At 28.5% G+C, this 20,896-nt stretch overlaps 1 protein-coding gene and 1 pseudogene across 1 annotated transcript; both read left to right on the plus strand.

Moving 5' to 3' along the window:
* The first annotated feature begins 3,627 nt into the window (after positions 1-3,627).
* On the plus strand, positions 3,628-8,007 carry LOC114375466 (GABA transporter 1-like). The gene is made up of 7 exons (XM_028333245.1): positions 3,628-3,891; positions 4,365-4,595; positions 5,543-5,640; positions 6,517-6,703; positions 6,795-6,925; positions 7,032-7,265; positions 7,486-8,007. The coding sequence occupies exons 1-7, from the start codon at positions 3,783-3,785 to the stop codon at positions 7,864-7,866; spliced, it is 1,371 nt and encodes a 456-aa protein (XP_028189046.1). The 5' UTR covers positions 3,628-3,782; the 3' UTR covers positions 7,867-8,007.
* A 6,228-nt stretch (positions 8,008-14,235) lies between these two features.
* Positions 14,236-20,270, plus strand: LOC114375128 (annotated as a pseudogene).
* Positions 20,271-20,896: the final 626 nt, after the last annotated feature.

Here is a 20,896-nt window from a genome sequence, read left to right on the forward strand (position 1 = left end):
GATCTTCAACAATTTTGTGAGTGGCTACCTTCTGAATCAATTCCCCTTCCTTCTTCTTTTAAGCGTAGCTCTGATTTGTTATTTTTCGGGTCATCGTGCTAAGCACGAAGTAAGTGGTCACGCGCTTAGCTCGAGACTCGAGCTAAGTGCGCCTTCACATGATATGAGGCTTCTCCATGTGATCGCGTCACGCGAAGTGTGTGTGACGCACACTAAGCGAGCATATTTAGATCTTTAACTTCTCTTCCAAACTTTATTCTATATATTTGCAAAAAATATAACACTAAAAACTTAAATGATTTCAAAATCTTGCTTATTCACACAAAAAAAGCAATAAAAGAGGAAAAATATGATAATTTTTATTGACTTAATTATAAAATATATCTATGCACAACAGTTATCATCACACTGGAAAGAGTCTATAACAATGAAGAAAAAATTTGTTGCTTTGTCTTTTTTCATCACTTTTAGGGTCATTCCATCTAAAAGTGAGACTTAAACTAAAAATTAAAAGAAATCTTTTGTAGAAGGATGTATGAGACTTTTTAAGCAATATGTGAAACTTTTTTTGTTTTAAAAAACTAATAACAAATATATTTTATAGGTGGACCTAAAGTTTTGAACTTTAGATACTTACCTTTGGGGCTAGAATCTGATTGTATTGCTGACAATTTTTTTTATTAGCATTGACGGGATATATATTTTCCCACCTCAAGATGATATGATAGCATAGACAATGTCAAACTCTAATTTGACAGAATTCACTTGGACACCTTTTAGGTATCTATTTTGTTGTTTCAAATTAATGTATAACTTGATAGATGATACAATCTTTACAAACTGAGGAGCAAGTCATTCGACAAACTCTTTGTTACACATGTTTTGTTTCACTTAGAATATTAGTGTATTGTTGTCATTAGTTTTTTTTTAAAAAAACTTTGGACAATTTGAATCATTTGGTTTGGATTTTGTTAATTAGCAGCTGATGCGGTTCATGATTTTTTGTTGGTGGAATATCTTATTAGCTGATGTGCATGTGCAATCGAAAATGTTTTCTGCAAAGTACTTCAGATTTTCATAAGAACATAAAACTAGGCTTCAAACTAGATTAACCTACACACATTCATAGAGGCAAGTGAATTCAAACAAAGTACATTTAGGTGTGACTTATTAATAGATACTTAAAAGATAATTCTCGAACTCAACTTATTCTCACCACATGCACGTACTTAATATGCATCATGTGATTGTTGTCGAACATCGCATTCTCTTTAAACATAGTGTTGCTGGAATTACCTGTGTGAAAAGGATCGTTGTTGGGATCACGTTCCCAGCTATCAGATTTTTGTACACGTACCTATCTTGCTACAGAATCCGCAACCGCGTTGATCGCGAACCACATGATCATTTTGGAGCTGCCACCTACTACGTTGCATGATGCGCCTGATTAGTAGAACGAAACTGGTGATTGTAAACATGCATGCCAATTTAATCCTCATTAATTACAAGCATTTAAACCCCGTAACAACCTCAAACTCTCAAAGGCAATCAACCTCACAAATAATGACGAGTATTTGGTGAAGCTCAATCGGGATAACGAGATTTCAAGAATTTTGAAATAGAAAAGAGGATGAAGGTTATAAAAGAAATATACAAAACGTTTTAAAATATTATTCTATTAATAAGAGAATTTCAATTCTTTTATCTTGAAAATTAAAATTTTATATTTTTAATTGTTTAAAATTTTGTTTTAAAATTATAAAAATTTAAATTATTTATAAAAAATATCTAAACAATGAATTTTAAATTAAAAAAATTTAAATTCTTTGATAATTTATTTTTCTCATTTAAAATTATTTATCCAAACAAACTCAAAATATTATCTAAATGTTAAATTTAAAATAATAGATATTTAATATCTTATTTAAAATAAATTATTCCATTAAAAATATCCATCCAAAATCAATGTTATGTATCTGTTTGACAGCCACAACGGAAGGCTGACATGCAGAAAAGAAAAGAGAAACCCGCAGAAAGAAGAACTTCCTCGGCTTTGGCACAGTAGAAATGATCAAGAAATTATTAAAATTGTCGTGGGTCCCATCCAAAAACATTTTTCCGCTTATGTGAAAAGAATTTCAAAAGAAACTGCCCGTTTTGTGCGCTACTCTATTTCTATGGCCAACATGTTGACAAAACAAAAAAGAGAGAAAAGTTTGCCTCTCTTGTCACCACAAATTATCTTATTAATAATTTATTTTCTCTTTTTAAAACCAAATAATAATAATAATAATAATTCAAATAACATTTATTTTTACCCATTAAATCATTTTAATTCAAATATTTATCATCCATTTTTACTTTATTTTTTCTACCAAACAACTTATATTTCTCTTTATTTCTTCTTCTTTTTTTTGTTTTCTCACCTACCTACTTTTCTTTCTTCTATTCCTTTCCCTCCTTCCAAACATAACGTAAGTCATCGCTACCTAACAAACAACATCTAGGTTAATAAAATATAAGTTAAATTAATTTTTTAATTCTTTAATTTATTTTTTAAATTTAATTTAATCTTTTAACTCTTTTTAGATTCAATTTAGTTGTCTAATATCTTAAAAAAAATTAAAAGATCAAATTAAATCTAAATAATAAATTATAGTATTTAAAAAATAATTTAACCTAAAATGTAGAATTATATATTGAAATATATGATTTTCTTATTTTAATTTAATTTCTCTCTTCTCACTGTCACTCCTGTTAGATAACCAAGAGACACCGCCCAAGATTCAATATAATTATTACTATGGGCTTTCGGCCCTTAAAAACAATCGGCATCACCTTTTTTCATTTTTATTTAATTTTATTGAAGTGGACCCAATTATTTGATGACCCACTTGGTAAAATATTACTATAACGTTATCTAGCTGCTTATAAATTCACTCCACTCTATCTTTTAACGATAAATATTGGTAATTACTTTCTCTCTAAGTCATAGAGAGATAAAAATAGAAAATAATTGATACGAAAGTATTTGTCAAAACTAATTTATAAGTTAGTTGAAAATTAAACTTATAAATTAGTTGAAACTTATAAGAGCTGAAATAATAAAAATTTATAAACTAGCTAGTTGATTGAATAAAAATATTTAATAATATTAACCAATAAGCTAGTTAATAAATATAAAATGACATAAATATTTAGATTTAATTATTTGATATAAAGAGAGATATCAAATAATTTAACGAGGATAAAAAAAAAAAGTTGCTTATAATAAGAATAAGGGATCGAATAGAGTAAGATAATAATACTGATAAAGTATTTTTGAATAATAAAGTGTTCACAAATCACTTTATAAATTTCACCATTCAAAATAATTATATTATTTGGCCTTGAGTTATTCCAACCTCAACAAGATTACATGAAGAAGAGAACGAAAAGGCTTGGCAACAACACCACCAAAAAAATGCTGACCCAAGTGCTTTTTGTTCTCAAATCAAAAGTAGTATAATTCATAGTTTTATTATCCCTTTCTTATCTCTAATTTCTTGTTCCTCTGTTTAGTTCTTTTGTATTTAAGCCATCTTGCAGGCTTTAATAATGTATTTATTTTTAACTACTTTTTCATAATGTATTAATTTTTAATTGCGACATAAACTTTGAGGTTCACAAATCGACTATGCTCTATTTAGTGTCTACCATTCAACACTTCTGTTGTTTAGCATTCACTTATTCTTCTGTTCATTTGTTTATGCCCTTGAACTCACACGTGCGCCTATAGAGAAATGAGTACGCTGCTTCCAACCTCAACAAGAGTACATGATACAGAGAACCAAAATGCTTCTCAACAACACCGAAGAGATGCAGGCAGTCTCTTTGTCCTCAAATCTAAAGGTAGTAATCATTCATACATATAGTTTTCCATTCTTAATCAACTCTTCTTCGTCTTTCTTAGTTCTTTAGTATTTATATCATTTTGCAGTGTTCAATATATAGTGTATTAATGTTTAATTGGTATTCTAAGAACAACCATGCATTAGGGTATGTGTCACGAAGATAATGGAAAAGGATAAACCATCCTAATTTTATGTTACTAGTAACTACTTCAAAAATCACGACATGTTTACGTAACTTCGTTAATAGTGTGACTTAATTTTGTGATTGTATACCATGAATCATTCCAGGTCATCAAATCCTTTCATTGTTCTCACTTTCTTGTTTTTGTAATTGGAGCACACGAGGAACAAGCAACTATAGGCAGTAGCTTTCCATTTTCCTCGATAAAATCAAAAGGGTATCATGCATATTCGACATTAATTTTAATTAAAAATGGTAATTACATTAATATTTATTTATGATTTTTTTAGGTTCATGGATTCACTGTGGTTACCACTTGACAACTTCAATTGTGTCTCCATCACTGCTAAGTCTTCCTTATGCTTTAACCTTTCTCGGATGGAAAGCTGGAATATTTTGCTTGGTCATTGGAGCTTTCGTAAGCTTCTATTCATTCAACTTGATGTCCCTGGTTCTTGAGCACCATGCTTATTTGGGTAATCGCCACCTGCTGTATAGAGACATGGCTCGTGACATTTTAGGTACTACACTTTTAAAGTAAAATAATAAAAAATAAATGAAAACGTTTTTAGGAGTTTTTTTTTCTTAGTATTAATCTCTTTCAATTTATTGTTTCATCTTTATTTCAAAACTGATTTTTTAAATTATCAATAATTAATAATATTATTATGTTATAATATAAATTGTTATTGTATATAAATCTATAATATAATTTATATGTTCAATTTTATTATAAATTTTAGTTATAATATAATTTATATATTAACAAGAATTTATTAATTACAAAATTTAGTTATATATAAAAAAATTATTTATTTTGTACATTGCACAAACTAAAATACTAGTGTATGTGTGTCTACTCAAACACATGCATACAAGAAATATTACTTGTTTATTGTTATTGTGAAATGCTATAGGAGAAATGCTAGCAACATACAATACTCTTTAGCATATTCATAGGATCTTGCTAGCTAGTGTTTGGTTAAGAAATCAATAAATATTTTTTAACTAAAAATTAAGTTAGAGTTGTATTAGAAATTATGGAAGAAACACTTTTCAATAAGATTATTTTCTATTCGATTCCTTAATTAACTATTACTGTCATTAGCAATTTCTATTATCATATACCTTTTATTATATATATATATATATATATATATATATATATATATATATATATATATATATATATGAATGAGAAATGTTAAAGGGACACAAGTGATATATAATAAGCATTTTCCGTGTTTGGCACCTCGATCGGTCACTGCTAAACCACTTGATAGACAGTTAGAATCCATTGCATTTGAAATCCCAGATGAGGTATATGCAAACATTATTGTCCTCACTCTTCACCTCACTAGCTGATTAAATGATCTGAAAATTTTTGCTACTATAGTTTAGTATGTTGTAGCACCAATTCATGTAGGCCAAATAACGCCAGAACTGATGTGTCGGTGTTACATGGAAGGTCCACGTTGGGGTCGCTATTTTGTGGGGCCAATTCAATTTGCAGTTTGCTATAATAATGAAGTTCTTTGTGCTCTTCTGGGGGGACAATGCATGAAGGTGAGTAAAGATCATTATTATATTTTTATTCCTTTATTTTTTATATATTAAATTAGAGTTTGCTATATTATAAATAATTGAAGGTATTTTGATTTTATTCTTGGTTTTTAAAAATTACCCCATATTTTTGTTAGAATTAATAAAAGAACCAAATAAATGTGTATGATGAACTTTATTGAAAATAAGTTTTGAAAAGATTGAGGACACTGACATTTCTAATTTAGACATATAGTTAAATTCACATAATTCCTCTGGTAGCATGAAGTGAACTGTGAACGTTTTTCTTACAAAAATTAACTGGCACCAGCGCAGCACCTACTTGACACCTCAGGAGAGATAAATATAAAAAACGAAGAATTTTAAGAACAATAAGTAATATGTTATGACGAGAGAAAAGAGAGTTAGAAGAAAATAATAAATGCTAATGCAGTGATTAAAATGGTAAAGTTTCTAACAATCAGGGATGGATTCAAAAAATTTACTTAGTGGGAAAAAAATTATAATGTTTTTATAAAAGAAAAATATTGTAAATTTTTTCAAAATACATAATATTATGATAAAAAAATTAAAATACTTAATATATTTGATAGTTTTAGATAAAAATAAAAAAGTATAATTTGTTTATAAAAATTAAAAGTTATATATAATGTTCATAAACCAGGCAAAAGAAATTGGACATTAAGTCTATGGTATTATATTATTTTATTTTTATTAGAAATGAAAATTTAATCCTTGCTTCTCTTCTACTCCAAAATTTCCAAAAAGAAAAAGAAAAAGAAAACATGTTTTATGCACGTAGTGACGCAGGAGTACACAAACATTGATCATATACTAATTCTTCAGGGCTTTTTCTAATCCTAATGGAATCAACTGTAGGCAATTTACCTGTTATCAAATCCAAATGGAAATATGAAGCTTTATGAGTTTGTAGTGATATTTGGGTGCTTCATGCTGATGTTGGCTCAAATGCCATCTTTCCACTCATTGAGACATATTAATCTGGTGTCTTCGGTCATGTGCTTATCTTATAGTGCCTGTGCTACTGCAGCTTCCATATATATTGGTATTATAATTTCCTTTCCCTTCTTAATAATCCAGTTAATCTTGCAATTGAGTGCACGTTCTTTAAATTTTCCCAATGTCTACTTAATCAGGAAACTCATCAAATGCGCCAGAAAAGGATTATTCTCTGAAAGGCGATACGACAAATCGCTTATTTGGAATCTTTAATGCCATTCCCATCATTGCCACAACTTATGGTAGCGGAATAATTCCAGAAATTCAGGTTTGAAATAGTTATATATATATATGAGTTCTCTGTTACAATGCATGCCAGAGTATTTGTTTCAATTACTAAGAAAATACACATGATTGCACTTTCTTTGGTACAGGCAACATTAGCACCCCCAGTAAAAGGGAAGATGCTCAAAAGTCTCTGTGTTTGTTTTGTTGTAGTTCTCTTCAGTTTTTTTACTGTGGCCATTTCTGGCTATTGGGCATTTGGAAATCAAGCTGAAGGCCTCATTTTTAGCAGCTTTGTAGATAATAACAAGCCTTTGGCTCCTAAGTGGCTTATTTATATGCCCAACATTTGCACAATAGCCCAACTAACAGCTAATGGTGTGGTGAGTAACTACTAATCAGTGCATGTTTATATCATACTTTGCACACACCAATCATTACTTTAGATATTATACACTAAATTTAATACTCAAGAACATGTACAAATCACCTTGATGTGGTGTTTGAACACAATATTATGTCATTAAAACTTTAGAAAGGTTACGTTTCTATTGGGCAAACTCCATGGTTTAGTTCACCACTAAATTGCAGCATTTGGTGCAGGAGTACTTGCAGCCTACAAATGTAATACTAGAGCAAATATTTGGAGACCCAGAAATCCCTGAGTTTTCTCCTCGCAATGTAATTCCAAGATTGATTTCTCGGTCATTAGCTGTTATTACAGCAACTACTATAGCAGCAATGCTTCCTTTTTTTGGGGACATGAACTCGCTTATAGGAGCATTTGGTTATATGCCACTTGACTTCATTTTTCCAATGATTTTCTTCAATATGACATTTAAGCCATCCAAGCGAAGCTCCATTTTCTGGTTGAATGTTATTATTGTCATTGCTTTCTCCGCACTGGCAGCTATGGCAACAATTTCAACAGTTAGGCAAATAGTTCTTGATGCCAAAACTTATCAATTATTCGCAGATTTATAATGTCCTTAATTAGGGTAATGTTCGTACACTTGGGGATCTCCTTATTCTCTCATGTTTGTAACTTGTTCAATCAGTACTTTTGCAGTGAATTGAGTCTAATAATTATTATGAAATGGATGCTGTTTGGAGGTTTGAAGCTAACCAATTTGTTTACTTTTTTTTATTATTCAATTTGTTTATTTTCTCTGTCCCTTAGGTCTTTTATTTTTGTTTACATTAAGAGAGATGGACTGTGAGAAGTTGTCGATAAAGAGGTTTGATGAAATTGCATCTCATCTGTTAGACCCTACTTTTGGTTCGTCTTGTCTTATTATAGACATCAAATTTATTGCAAAACTTACTTACTTTAAGTTTTTGTAAAATATTTGGGAAAATATATATTTAAAAAAAACACAAATCAACCAATTTTTTTATATGTTAAGTAAAAGAAAGATATAAACATTAATACATTATATTTTTATACTTAACATGTCATAATGATATTTATTGAAAAATACGGGTTTTGATAATAAAGAAATTTGTACTATTAATTTTTTTAAACTAATTATCTTAATTTTTATATATATTATCTTTAAAGACAGAGCTCTTCGTAGTCACTAGTCGCTGGATAAATATAACACTGAGAGAAGTTGTTTTGTTCAATATATCAACAAGACAACAACTGTTGTTTAATTTAATGAGGCTACAAGTAAATTAAGAAGGGTGAAAACAGAGACTATTTATGTCATCTTGCAGGGTTCTATATAGTGTATTAATGTTTAATAGGGATTCTAAGAACAGCCACTATAGGATATATGTATCAGAAAGATAATAGAAAAGGATCGTAAACCATCTTTACGTGTTAGTAATTAGTAATTACTATATTTCAAGAATCACCATATGGTCACGTGATTTTGTAAAGTGGCTTTTTGTGATTTTATCTTACACATGGATCATTTTAGGTCAAATCATTTCATTGTTCGGTTCTTGTCAGTAGTTATATTAAATCTGTCCGATTACAGAACACGTGTCAAACAATCATTTAATGCTGGATTATTTTTCTAATTTTCTTTTTCCTTCACTCTCTCTACTGCTGAGTTTTATTATTGCCCGTGAGTGATTGAGCCTGCAATGCACGCAGGTCACTTCCTAATTTTAATATAATTGCTGGAGCACACCCGGAGGAATCAATTAGCTATCTTTTCATTTTCCTCGATAATGAAAACAATTAAAAGGTATCATATACACCATTTTAATTAAGTAAAATGATAGTAATTAATTACATGTGATTCAATTATGATTTTTGGTAGGTTCATGAGTGCAGCGTGGTTATCACCTGAAAACTTATGAATTGTATCTCCACTGCTGTCTGCTAAGTCTTCATTTATCACTTATGCTTTAACAGTTTAACCTTCCTCGGATTGAAGGCCGAAATATTTTGTTTGGTAATTCATTGGAGCTCTAGTCAGTTTCTGTTCATTCAATTTGACATCTCTGGTCCTTGAGCACCATGCTTATTTGGATAATCGCCAACTGCTATATAGAGACATATATGGCTCGTGACAGTTTATATTAGGTCTTTAGGTACTACGTTCTTCACTGTATCAATAACACAGTAGTTAAGGAAGGATTTTAATTTTCTCTTTTAAAGTATTTTATTTTAGAATGTGACTTCTTCAGCGTGAAAAATGAGTGATTCTATACTTCTATTCTACATAGAATAATGTTAGTTGGACGATATTTAGATACATAATGAAAATGTTTTTAGAGCAAATAAAAATCAGATTAACGATATACCAATTGTTTTCGACCTTTAAAAATTAATAAATAGATAAAAAATAATAATTTTATAAAAATAATCTTAATATTAATATTACATTGAAAAATTAAAGACATAATTATTATAGATATTAGTAGCAATTAATTATTATATTATATAGCCAAGTGTAAAACTTATTTTTTCTCAAATGCGATAATTATGTTAGAACGGTTGAAGTAAAAGAAAAAAAATGATAAATATAACCCTAAAGAATCTTGCAAATAACTACATATAAATTAGATAAACGATATAACTTTTTCAAAAAAAAAAACTCCTCTCCATTTACTGAAAATTTTCAATATGATAAATGTTATTTGGGCCCATAAGACCTTCTTTGTATCTATATCCCTCCCACTGAAAATTCCAGTAACTAAATATAACTCCAGTGCTTCTTTTTTTTCGGTCTTTTCATGTCTGTCCCATATCTTAGTTACAGGAAAAGTTGGCACATGATGAAAACAGGAAAAAAAATAAAGGGAAAAGTAATCTTTTAAAAATGTAACCCTAGAGGCTAGAGCTTCTTGTAATTAATATAAATAAGTATGCACCATCACGTATTATTAAAAGAAAAAAGTATATACATAATCACGAAAATTAAAATTCGACAAGCTAAGTTGTACGTCTAGGCCTTTTAAGGGGAAGCTTCTCGCTTCTCCATCTCTGAATATCCTTTTTCAGAAACACAGGTAACTTCCTAATTCAACTCTGCCATTTTGAGTTCATTTAAAGTCTTTGTTTTACATTAACTGTTACAATGAAAGAAAAAAATTTAATTACTCATTTAATCTTTATATTTATATAATTATATTTAATAATTACTATTATTATTAAAAATATATTTTTTATGATATCAAAACAAAGATGATTTCTTAATACATGATACAGTGATATTTGAGTAAATAAATACAATCATTCTATAATGATTTTTCAAAAATCGTCTTAAAAATTATCATTTTAAAACAATTTTGTAAAAAACATCTTAAAAATTGATTATTTTAAGATAATTTTATAAAAATTATCTTAAAATATTTTCTGTTTTATATTTTAATTCTTACATATATACTTTTTAAAATCATTTTAGTTCATATACGTACACTTTTTAACTTATTTTAGTCCTCTTGGACAACAGGAGTTAAAACGAGTAATTTTTAAATATAGAAATTAAAACGTAAAATTTATATAAAAACAGAGTCCTTACGAGTTAAACCAAGGAATAATGTTGTATACAATTTCCACATTAGTCAAGTGATGCTTCCCGTACTGTACTGTGTCTTTATTAACCAACCACTAACCACTGAGAAGAAAAAAAGGATGTTAGCTTTTTTATAAAAGAAATAAAAAAAACAAGTTCTAAAGCTCGATCAGTTTCATGTATATTATCCATCAAATTAATGTCACATTTAGTTCTTAACTGTTCATTTTCATACATGTGGTACTAAAATAACTCGGGCCGGGCACTGATTCTTACGCCAATCAACCATACAGACTTTACAAAGCCAATATCAAACGTAGATGCATCAATATATAAAATAGGAGGTAGAACTTCTTACACGCCATCAAAGTGTTTATTTCAACTAAGAAAAAGACTCATGATTGCACTTGGACTGTTAACATAATAATTTGAATTCAAGTTTATCTTTTAGTTTGTTATCTTTTAAATTCAAACTCAATTTAAGTTACAAATGATTTAATAAATAATTTATGATTCTGTTACTTTCTTCTTATATTTTATATATACACCTCTTATACTCATACAGAATGTTGAAGAAAAAAATTATTTTATCTTTTCTATAGCACTTTCTTTAGCTGCAGGCAACATTATCACTGCTTTTGTTAAGTAAATACCTATGCTGTAATTGAAGTTAGAGTAATAATTAACACCCAGATTCCCATTACAACACTACTTAGTGTTGGAGTCCAGTCAGTATATATTAATACCGGTTGCTAATTTATTTCATTGCTTGGATGTCCATCCAAATTCAATGTATTAGTTTAAAGTTTTTCATCCTATAAACTAGAGGCATAGCTTGCGTAACGCATGCTGAATTTGAAAAACAGAATTGCTATGCTGTTACTTTTTTCTTTATAAATAGAACCTGAGAGGTGAAGAACATCATCCAAAAGTAGAAGTGAAAACAAAGATTTTGTGTAGAAGTGAACGAGAGAGAAAGGTAAAAGCCTTTCAAATTAAAGTGAGAGAAAAAATAGTGTGATTATTAAGTCTTGAAACTGAGGAAAATATATCAGATATTAGGTAGTATCTATTACTCTTTGTATTGTAAAATTGTAATTTTATGAGTATGTTTATTTTTTTCTTCTTCTAAATTTTAAGCTCAATAGATTATTACTTATTATATTTATATAATTATAGAATCCTCTAATTAATCACAGTGGAGCGAGCAACAACGTGGATCTTGAAGGTGACATCCAATTTGCATATAAAAAAAAATACTATTGTTTAAAAAAAAAATCTGATCTAAAAATTATTTTTGAATAAATTTTGTTACTATATAATTTTTTTGGTGTATGTTATTATATAATCTATTTTTTTGAGTATTTTTTTCTAAACTACCAAATTAATAACAATCTTATCTTCTTTTAAAAATTCTTATTTAAAAACTGTTTTTATCAAAGTTTAATTATCATACCGTCAGTTTATATCCAAACTTTTTAAATTATAAAATCATCAAGTTTTTTTGAATTGACTATCAAAATAATCCTCTATCGAAGATTAGTCACGCTAATAACTCATTATCACTCTCTAAAGATATATTATGCGAAAATCAAATTTATGTTTTTTCGTGTTGTGAATTGAATTATACTCATTGGAATATTAATTTTAGTTTTTATTTAATTTTTTTTTGTCTTGACTTTTTTTTCTAAACTATAAAATCAATAGTAATCTTATTTTTTTAAAAGAAATTTTATTTAAATAATATATTTTATCAAAATTTAGTTATTATAAATCAGTTTTTATTTCTTTGACTCTTTAAATTATATATTAGTTATTATAAAAATTTGGTTTTTTATATAATTCTGAATATTATATTTTGTTAATTATAGTTATTATATATTCATTTTTTTACATTTATATATTATATTTGCTAGATAAAATTTATTTTTTATGGTTGGCCTCCTGTCATCCAAGTCTGGGTTCATCCCTCCATGCATGTATTTATGAAAAGTAGTCTTATTTAAGTTAAAACATTCATAACGTGGTGAAGGTTTTTTACTTTTTATTGTAAGAATTTTATCTAGACATCAAATTTACTCAAGAATTTTTTTTTAAAAACAAAATATCATGTGAACATAGAGTATAAAAAAGTAAGACTAATATAAAATAATTATAGAATAGAATTTATTTCATAAAAATAACTAGATGAATTGCTTAAATGATCTGTGATTTTTCATTTTCATAAAAGTACAAGTATCTTTTACAAGAGCTAATCATGCGTAGATTTGATAAATAAGGTTGTGTATATTTATTTAACAATTAATCATGATAAATATAAATAAATAAAAGTTAAATTTTCAGCAATCTAAATATATTTACATGTTATAAAACACAAATGTTATTTAATCTAATTAAACTAAAATCATCTTCAACAGTAAAGAGAAAAACTTTATTTCTTTGATTTTCAATATCACTTGAATAAGCACACTTGTTCAAAAAAAAAAAAAAAACCGTAAGTTTACATTTAAAATAGGTGTGATGACAACCAGCATGTCTCGGTAAAACTACGTTCAAATTTCTTAAAAATGTGATTGAGGGAGGGGAAAATCCTACCTTTTAAAACACACATGTATGAAAAAAATTATATTTAATAAAGAACATGATGACCCAAAAATTATGTATGACAAAAATATGATTTTACTCAATGTCGTTTCATTCTTTTAAGCTTTTTATATGTATCATCCATTAATATTTAAGACAGAGCTCTTCATCCTTTGTGGTCACTGCATTGTACCTTTAAGTATAATAAAACTCGGATTTTTTTTTAGTTCAATATATCGACAATTCACGAGTTATTGCTCCGAATGAAATAGTTTGTAATATTAGTTAAGAGACAAAATAATTCCAAAAAATATGAAGAATAAAAGTGGGTGTATATATATATATATATATATATATATATATATATATATATATATATATATATATATATATATATATATATATATATATTATAACCAGCTTTTCGCCCTTAAGAACAGTCGGTATCACATTTTTTTTATATATTGAACTGAACCCACTTTCTAAAATATCACATAACAACTTCATCTTGCTGCTTATGAATCCACTCGATCTGATCTATCTTGTATCAATAAATACTGGTGGATATACTTTCGCTTTAGGTTATACACTTATACGAAAGAGAACATATTAGGTATAATATGTAATAAGAAGAAGAAAAGATTAGACAAAAAATGACAAGTATTAATACTGTATTTAGAGCAATAGTATCACTCTTCATTTTTTATATATATATTTTACCATTCAACAGCTCTGTTATTTTCTGTTCATTTGGTGTGCCCTCTTTGCACTCGCATACCCATGCGCGTATAGAGAAATGAGTACGCTGCTTCCAACCTCAACAACAGTACACGAAGCAGAGAACCAAAATGCTTCTCAACAACTTCACCATCGAAAAGATGCAGTCACTCTCTTTGTCCTCAAATCAAAAGGTAGTAATCATTTACATAGTTTCATTTCTTAACTCTTCTTCCTCGGTTTAGTTGTTTCGTATTTATGTCATCCTGCAGGGTTGAATATTGTATTAATGTTTAATACTTTAATCGGTATTTAAGGACAACCATGCAATACTAGGATAATGTCACGAATATAATAGAAAAGGATAAACCATCTTTTATGTTAGTAACTATTTCAAGAATCACGACATGGTTATGTAACTTCGTTAAGTGTTCGTTTAGTGATTGCATCATGAGTCATTCTAGGTGAAATCCTTTCATTTGTTCTCACTTCCTTTTTTAAAAAAAAAATTGGAGCACACAAGGACCAAGCAACTAGCCTTTCGTTTTCCTGGATAAAAACAAAAGGGTATCATCCATATTCAGCATTTTAATTGAAAATTGATCAATTAATACATCCGATTCATTTATGTAGGTTAATGGATTCACTGTGGCTACCACTTGATAACTTCAATTGTGTCTCCATCACCGGTAAGTCTTCCTTATGCTTTAACTTTCCTTGGATGGAAGGTTGGAATAATTTATTTGGGGATATCAGTTAAATATGAGTTATTTTTTATAATAAATATATTAAAAATATCTTTAAAAATAGTTATTTTTTACTTAAATATTAAGAATTGATATTTTTCTTATTTATGACTTGTAAATATGAAAAGGAAGGATTAAAAGTAAAAAATCTAAAAAATATAAAAAATATAAATAAGGAAGATTTTTTTGGCATCAGGCCCAATTTCACTCCAACAACTATAGAAAGGACTCAAGTACACTCTAATAGCTATAAAAAGGGAGTCAAGACAAGGAGAAAAAATCACCATCCCACACTACACTACCCCGGAGACATCTCTCTAATGAATAGATCTTAAGCCTGAACATCTCAAATGGGAGAAATCCTTCTTTTTATGTCCTTTTTTCATCCCTTCTCCTCCATCAATTTCTATACCCCTTTTTAAGTGTAAGTTTCCTTGTGACTATGAGAGGTTAAACCCTTAGTTAAGGTCTGACAGGCCTAAAAAGAAAAACAATGTATTGTACATTTCATATTTATCAACGCAAACAGGTATTTTCTTTCCTATTATTCTTTCTTATTTTAATTTCATGTATCATACATCCTTGCATCATCTTTAAGGGTTAGGTGCTCGACAGACGATAATCCTTAATAAAAAAATAAGGAAGGTTTTGCATGCATCTGTTTAATAAATTAGTTGCTCGACAGAGGATAATTTATAATAGAACCAAAAGGAAGGGGTATTTTAATAAAATCATTGTTAGACATAGAATGATTGCATTATGTCAATGCATCAAAGCACACATCTAGAATTAAAATTTCATACATTTTATCATGTATTGAGTTTTTGCAAAAACATTTGAGAGATAGATAGATAAGATAGACTGTCATCGTGAGAGACATGACAAGTATTCTGACAGATGTGGGTAGAAAAAAATTCACCAAATTGATAAGAAAAATCTAAAATAATACATCTTAAGCAAATAAGGCAGACTAGGTCCCAACATTATCACATCCTAAATTTATCTTTCTTTATCTTCATCTTAATCTTTTATTTTTTTCTTGTCTTTTACTTTCCTTATCTTATCTTTTTTATCTTCTATTTTTATCTTTATCGTCCTTTAATTTAAATCTTTTATCTTTTTTTATCTTCTATTTTTATCTTTAAAAATTTATCTTATCTATTATCTTTCTTTATCTGTTATTTTAAATTTTCTTATCTCTTACTTGTAAATTGGGTTTGCATTAATCTAAATACAAACAAAGTCCCTATGAATTTGACACTAACTTTTTTGAGTACTTTACTAGTTGTGTCAAATTTGGTGCACTTTCCAACGAGTTAACATTTGATCATTGATCATTGGAGCTCTGATCAGTTTGTATTCATTCAGTTTGATATCTGTAGTCTCGAGCAACATGCTCATTTGGGTAATCGCCAGCTATATAAAGACATCGCTCATGACATTTTAGGTACTACACTTGCTTGTATTATTAACACGGTAATTAAGAAAAGATTTTTATTTTAACCCTCCAATTCATAAGAGTAAAAGAAATTTTGATTAATCTAAAATTTGATCTAGAAATAAGTGAAATCTAACAAAAAATTATATTCGTGAAAGATTAAATTCGAATAATATTTAAATAATTCAACTTTAACTTAAATACATTAAATATTTATATTCAATCAGTTAATTCTTGAAAAGGATTTAATTATATATAAAAAATATGATATATAAGATTACACTGTTGGATGGTACAGGGTTAGTAATGGGAGGGGTGGTTGGTATTTATTAAATTTTGTTCATTGATTAATGTTGGGTCTTTGGTTAATAGGTATTATTATTCAATCATTGAATTCTAATATTAATTAATGTTAGATGGCCTTTGTTTGTAATGAACTCATGGTACCACTAGTAACTTTTAATATATTCAATTTTTTTGCCGATTAAAAAAAAAAACTAGTATATAAGATTTGTTAAAGTACATTTACTCATTTTTTAGTTGAAGTAGGTCAGTAAATTGTTAACTAAATATTATCTTAAAATATAATAGCAATATTTGTTAATTATTCTAACTAAAAAAACAAATGTGTCAGCAAATATACTCACGTATTTTTAGTTGGAGTATGTTATCAAGTGCTATAATTTATATTTTTTTCATTTACCTAAAAAATTAAATTATTTGATAAAAATACAGATTTTAGTAGTTTTTTTATAACATTTAAATATAAAATATAAAATTCAAGATGGTTAGGTTGAAAACTTGTAACTCTAAAGAAAAATTAGCAACTCTCCCATGATAAGATAAACGAGTATGTAGGAAGCAAACACAAACATAAAGAGTTAATAGAATAGTATAAGATGTTATTGTATTTATATGAGTAAAAATAATTTATTTAACAGGAGAATTTTTGTTTGATTCTTATGTATAAAAAAAATTAATCAACAATAGTTAGGTACTACAAGCAAAATTAGTTTCAAATTCAGTTGATGGGAGAAAGCGTGATCTCTCCAGGAAAAAAAAAAAGAGTACCCTTAACTAGATGTTCAAAGAGAGAGAGAGAATTAATAATAATATGATCGGTGATATAATATGATGAAAAAAGTGAGATAAAGCAAAAGGAGGAACGTTAATTAGATGTTAATCGAGTTGGTCTCCCCTTTAAAATCTTACCTAATAATTTGTACTAATAGTGACATATATGCACCCAACAAAAGCAAAGTCATTTAATTTGTTGCTGAAAAAAGTAATACAGTCCACTTGATAGACTGTTAGAATCCATAGCATTTAAAATCTCAGATGAGGTCTATACAAACATCATAGTCCTCACTCCTCACCTCACTAGCTATTGATCTGGATTTTTTTTGCTACTATATTTAATAAATTCTAGGACCAAATAACCAATTCATGTTGACTAATTAATGGGCCCAGAACTTATGTTTCAATATTATTAACCTTGGAAGGTCCACGTTGGGGTCGGTTTTTTGTGGGGCCAATTCAATTTGCACTGTGCTATAATAATCAAGTGCTCTGTGCACTTCTCGGTGGACAATGCATGAAGGTGAGTAAAGAACACTACACATATTTTATCCCTTTATTTTTTATATATTAAATTAGAGTTTATTATATTGAAAATAATATTTTGATTTTATTCTTGCTTTTAAAAATTGTTCCATATTTTTTAGAATTATTTTAGAAAAAAAGTACCAAACAAATATGTATGATGGATTTTATTCTGAAAAAAAAATAAAAGCTCGAGGAAACTATGAGCATTGCTAATTTAAACATTTGTTAAATAATTCACACTTCTCTGGTAGTATGACTATGAGGTGAATAGTTTTTATTTCTATGATATATAATCTATACATCAGGGGATGTTAAGTTTAAATGCGATTTTAAACATATGTTTGATGTTAAGATTTTACATGGAAAGAAAAAGAAGAGTATAAAAAAATAAGTTATATAATGTTTATAAAATGGACAACAAATTAGCATATTAAGTATATATTAATATATTATTTTATTTTTTACATTTTAAAAATTACCAAGTTAGAGAATATTCAATAGAAATGAAAATTTTATCCTCCTTTTTTCTTTATCTTCAAATTTTCCAAATAGAAAAAGAAAAGAAGAACAAAACATGTTTAATGCACGCACACATGAGTACATAGACATTGACCATATATTGATGTTAAGAGCTTTTCCTAATGGCATCCGCTACAGGCAATTTACCTGCTGTTAAATCCAAATGGAACTATGAAGATTTATGAGTTTGTAGTGATATTTGGATGCTTCACGCTGATTTTGGCTCAAATGCCATCTTTCCACTCATTGAGACATCTTAATCTGGTGTCTTTGGTCATGTGCTTATCCTACAGTGCCTGTGCTACTGCAGCTTCCATATATATCGGTATTTTCTTTCCCCCCTCATTAATAATCCAGTTAACTAATTAGCACCTATGCTTGCAATTGAGTGCATTTTTTTTCTGAATTTTCTCAAAATGTCTACTCAATCAGGAAAATCATCAAATGGGCCAGAAAAGGATTACTCTTTAATAGGTGACACAACAAATCGCTTATTTGGAATCTTTAATGCCATTCCCATCATTGCCAACACTTATGGTAGCGGAATAGTTCCAGAAATTCAGGTTAGAAACAATCAAATGTATTCACTCTAATATATAGAACTTGTTAATGCTACACGCCATCAAAGTATTTTAACTTCTAATTAGAAAAATACACATTTTTATTACAGGCAAAGTTAGCACCCCCGGTAGAAGGGAAAATGCTCAAAGGACTGTGTTTGTTATGTTGTAGTTGCATTGAGTTTCTTTAGCGTAGCTATCTCTGGCTTGTGGGCATTTGGATATCAAGCTGCAGGCCTCATTTTTAGCCACTTCATAGATGATTACAGCAAGCCTTTGGCTCCCAAGTGGCTTATTTATTTGCCCAACATTTGCACAATAGCTCAATTATTAGCTAATGGTGTGGTAAGTAACACCCTGATTTCCACTATAGTCTACAACATTAATTGCATGTTTAGATCATGGTATAGTTTGCGCACACCATACATTAGTTTAGAGAATGTACACTAAATTTAATACTCAATAATGAGTTTAATAGTGATGTATTAATAATATAATTGTTTACACTTTCATCTAATTATAAATTCATCTAATTATAAATTATGATTGACATAATTTTTAAGATAATTTATAAAAATCAACAAATTTATTATAAAAAAGTGATTTATAATTTAATGACAATGTAAAATTATTTTACATTGTTAGTTGGTTATTTTTTTCTCATACGATATTTTACACATTTTTATGTTATGTTTGAACATAATTTTCTATATCAACCATGATTTGAGTAAAAGTTAAACAAAACAAAAAAAAGCTATTTTTCTATTGGGCAAATTCCTATAATCCAAAAGCACTAATTGTTCAATCTTCCTCACCTCAAATAGTATGATCTAGTTCACCATTGAATTTTAACATTTGGTCAGGAGTACTTGCAGCCTACAAATGTAATCCTAGAGCAAATATTTGGAGACTCAGAGAGCACTGAGTTTTCTCCTCGCAATGTAATGCCAAGATTGGTTTCTCTCGTTCATTTGCTGTAATTACAGCAACTACTATAGCAGCAATGCTACCCTTTTTTGGGGACATGAACTCGCTAATAGGAGCATTTTGTTATATGCCACTTGACTTCATTTTGCCAGTGATTTTCTTCAATCTGACATTTAAGCCATCCAAGAGAAGCTCCATTTTCTGGTTGAATTCAACTATTGCTATTGTTTTCTCGACATTGGGAGCTATGGCAGCGGTTTCAACAGTTAGGCAGATAATTCTTGATGCCAAAACTTATCAATTATTCGCTAATGTATAATCACATTGGGCTATATATGTTGTCGTCATCCTTGAGTGTGTTGTAATGTTTTAGCATTTTATATCTAAGTTTGTACACTGCTTAGCAAAATTCCAATGACCATTGTCATCGCCAAACTTAAATATCAGAATTCTGAAATATGAAAAGTTGAGCCAGGGTTAAAACAATGGAGGAAGATATAGCCCAGTGGTTGTTGACACTGACTTTTATTTCAAGTTTTAATCTTGATTATGTTGTATAAAGATTATAAAAGTAAAATAAAGTTTTTACTTTTTTCCATACACATAATCATAAAGCACTCAAGTGAGTTAACTATCTATTAATTTCGTTGGTACAATTGATACTTAACTTTTATATTTAACTTCACCTACAGTAAACCCTGTGTAAATTTCTCCAAAATAATTGGGAAACAGCAACAAGAGCAAATCAAAACACCTTTCAAAGCCTAATTAACTGTTTTTATTTGCAGTGCACTTCGTAAAGTACAAGCAAATAAGGTTGAGACAGAGTTATCGCTTATCATGTCTTATTTGACCACAGTTAATTTTCAACACTTTGGAGTTTAAAAAACATAATAGAGTACACGAAAAAAAAAATAGAGTACACGAATACGTCCCACTAATGCA

This window comes from Glycine soja, chromosome 11 (assembly GCF_004193775.1).
Source record: "Glycine soja cultivar W05 chromosome 11, ASM419377v2, whole genome shotgun sequence".
Lineage (NCBI taxonomy): Eukaryota > Viridiplantae > Streptophyta > Magnoliopsida > Fabales > Fabaceae > Glycine > Glycine soja.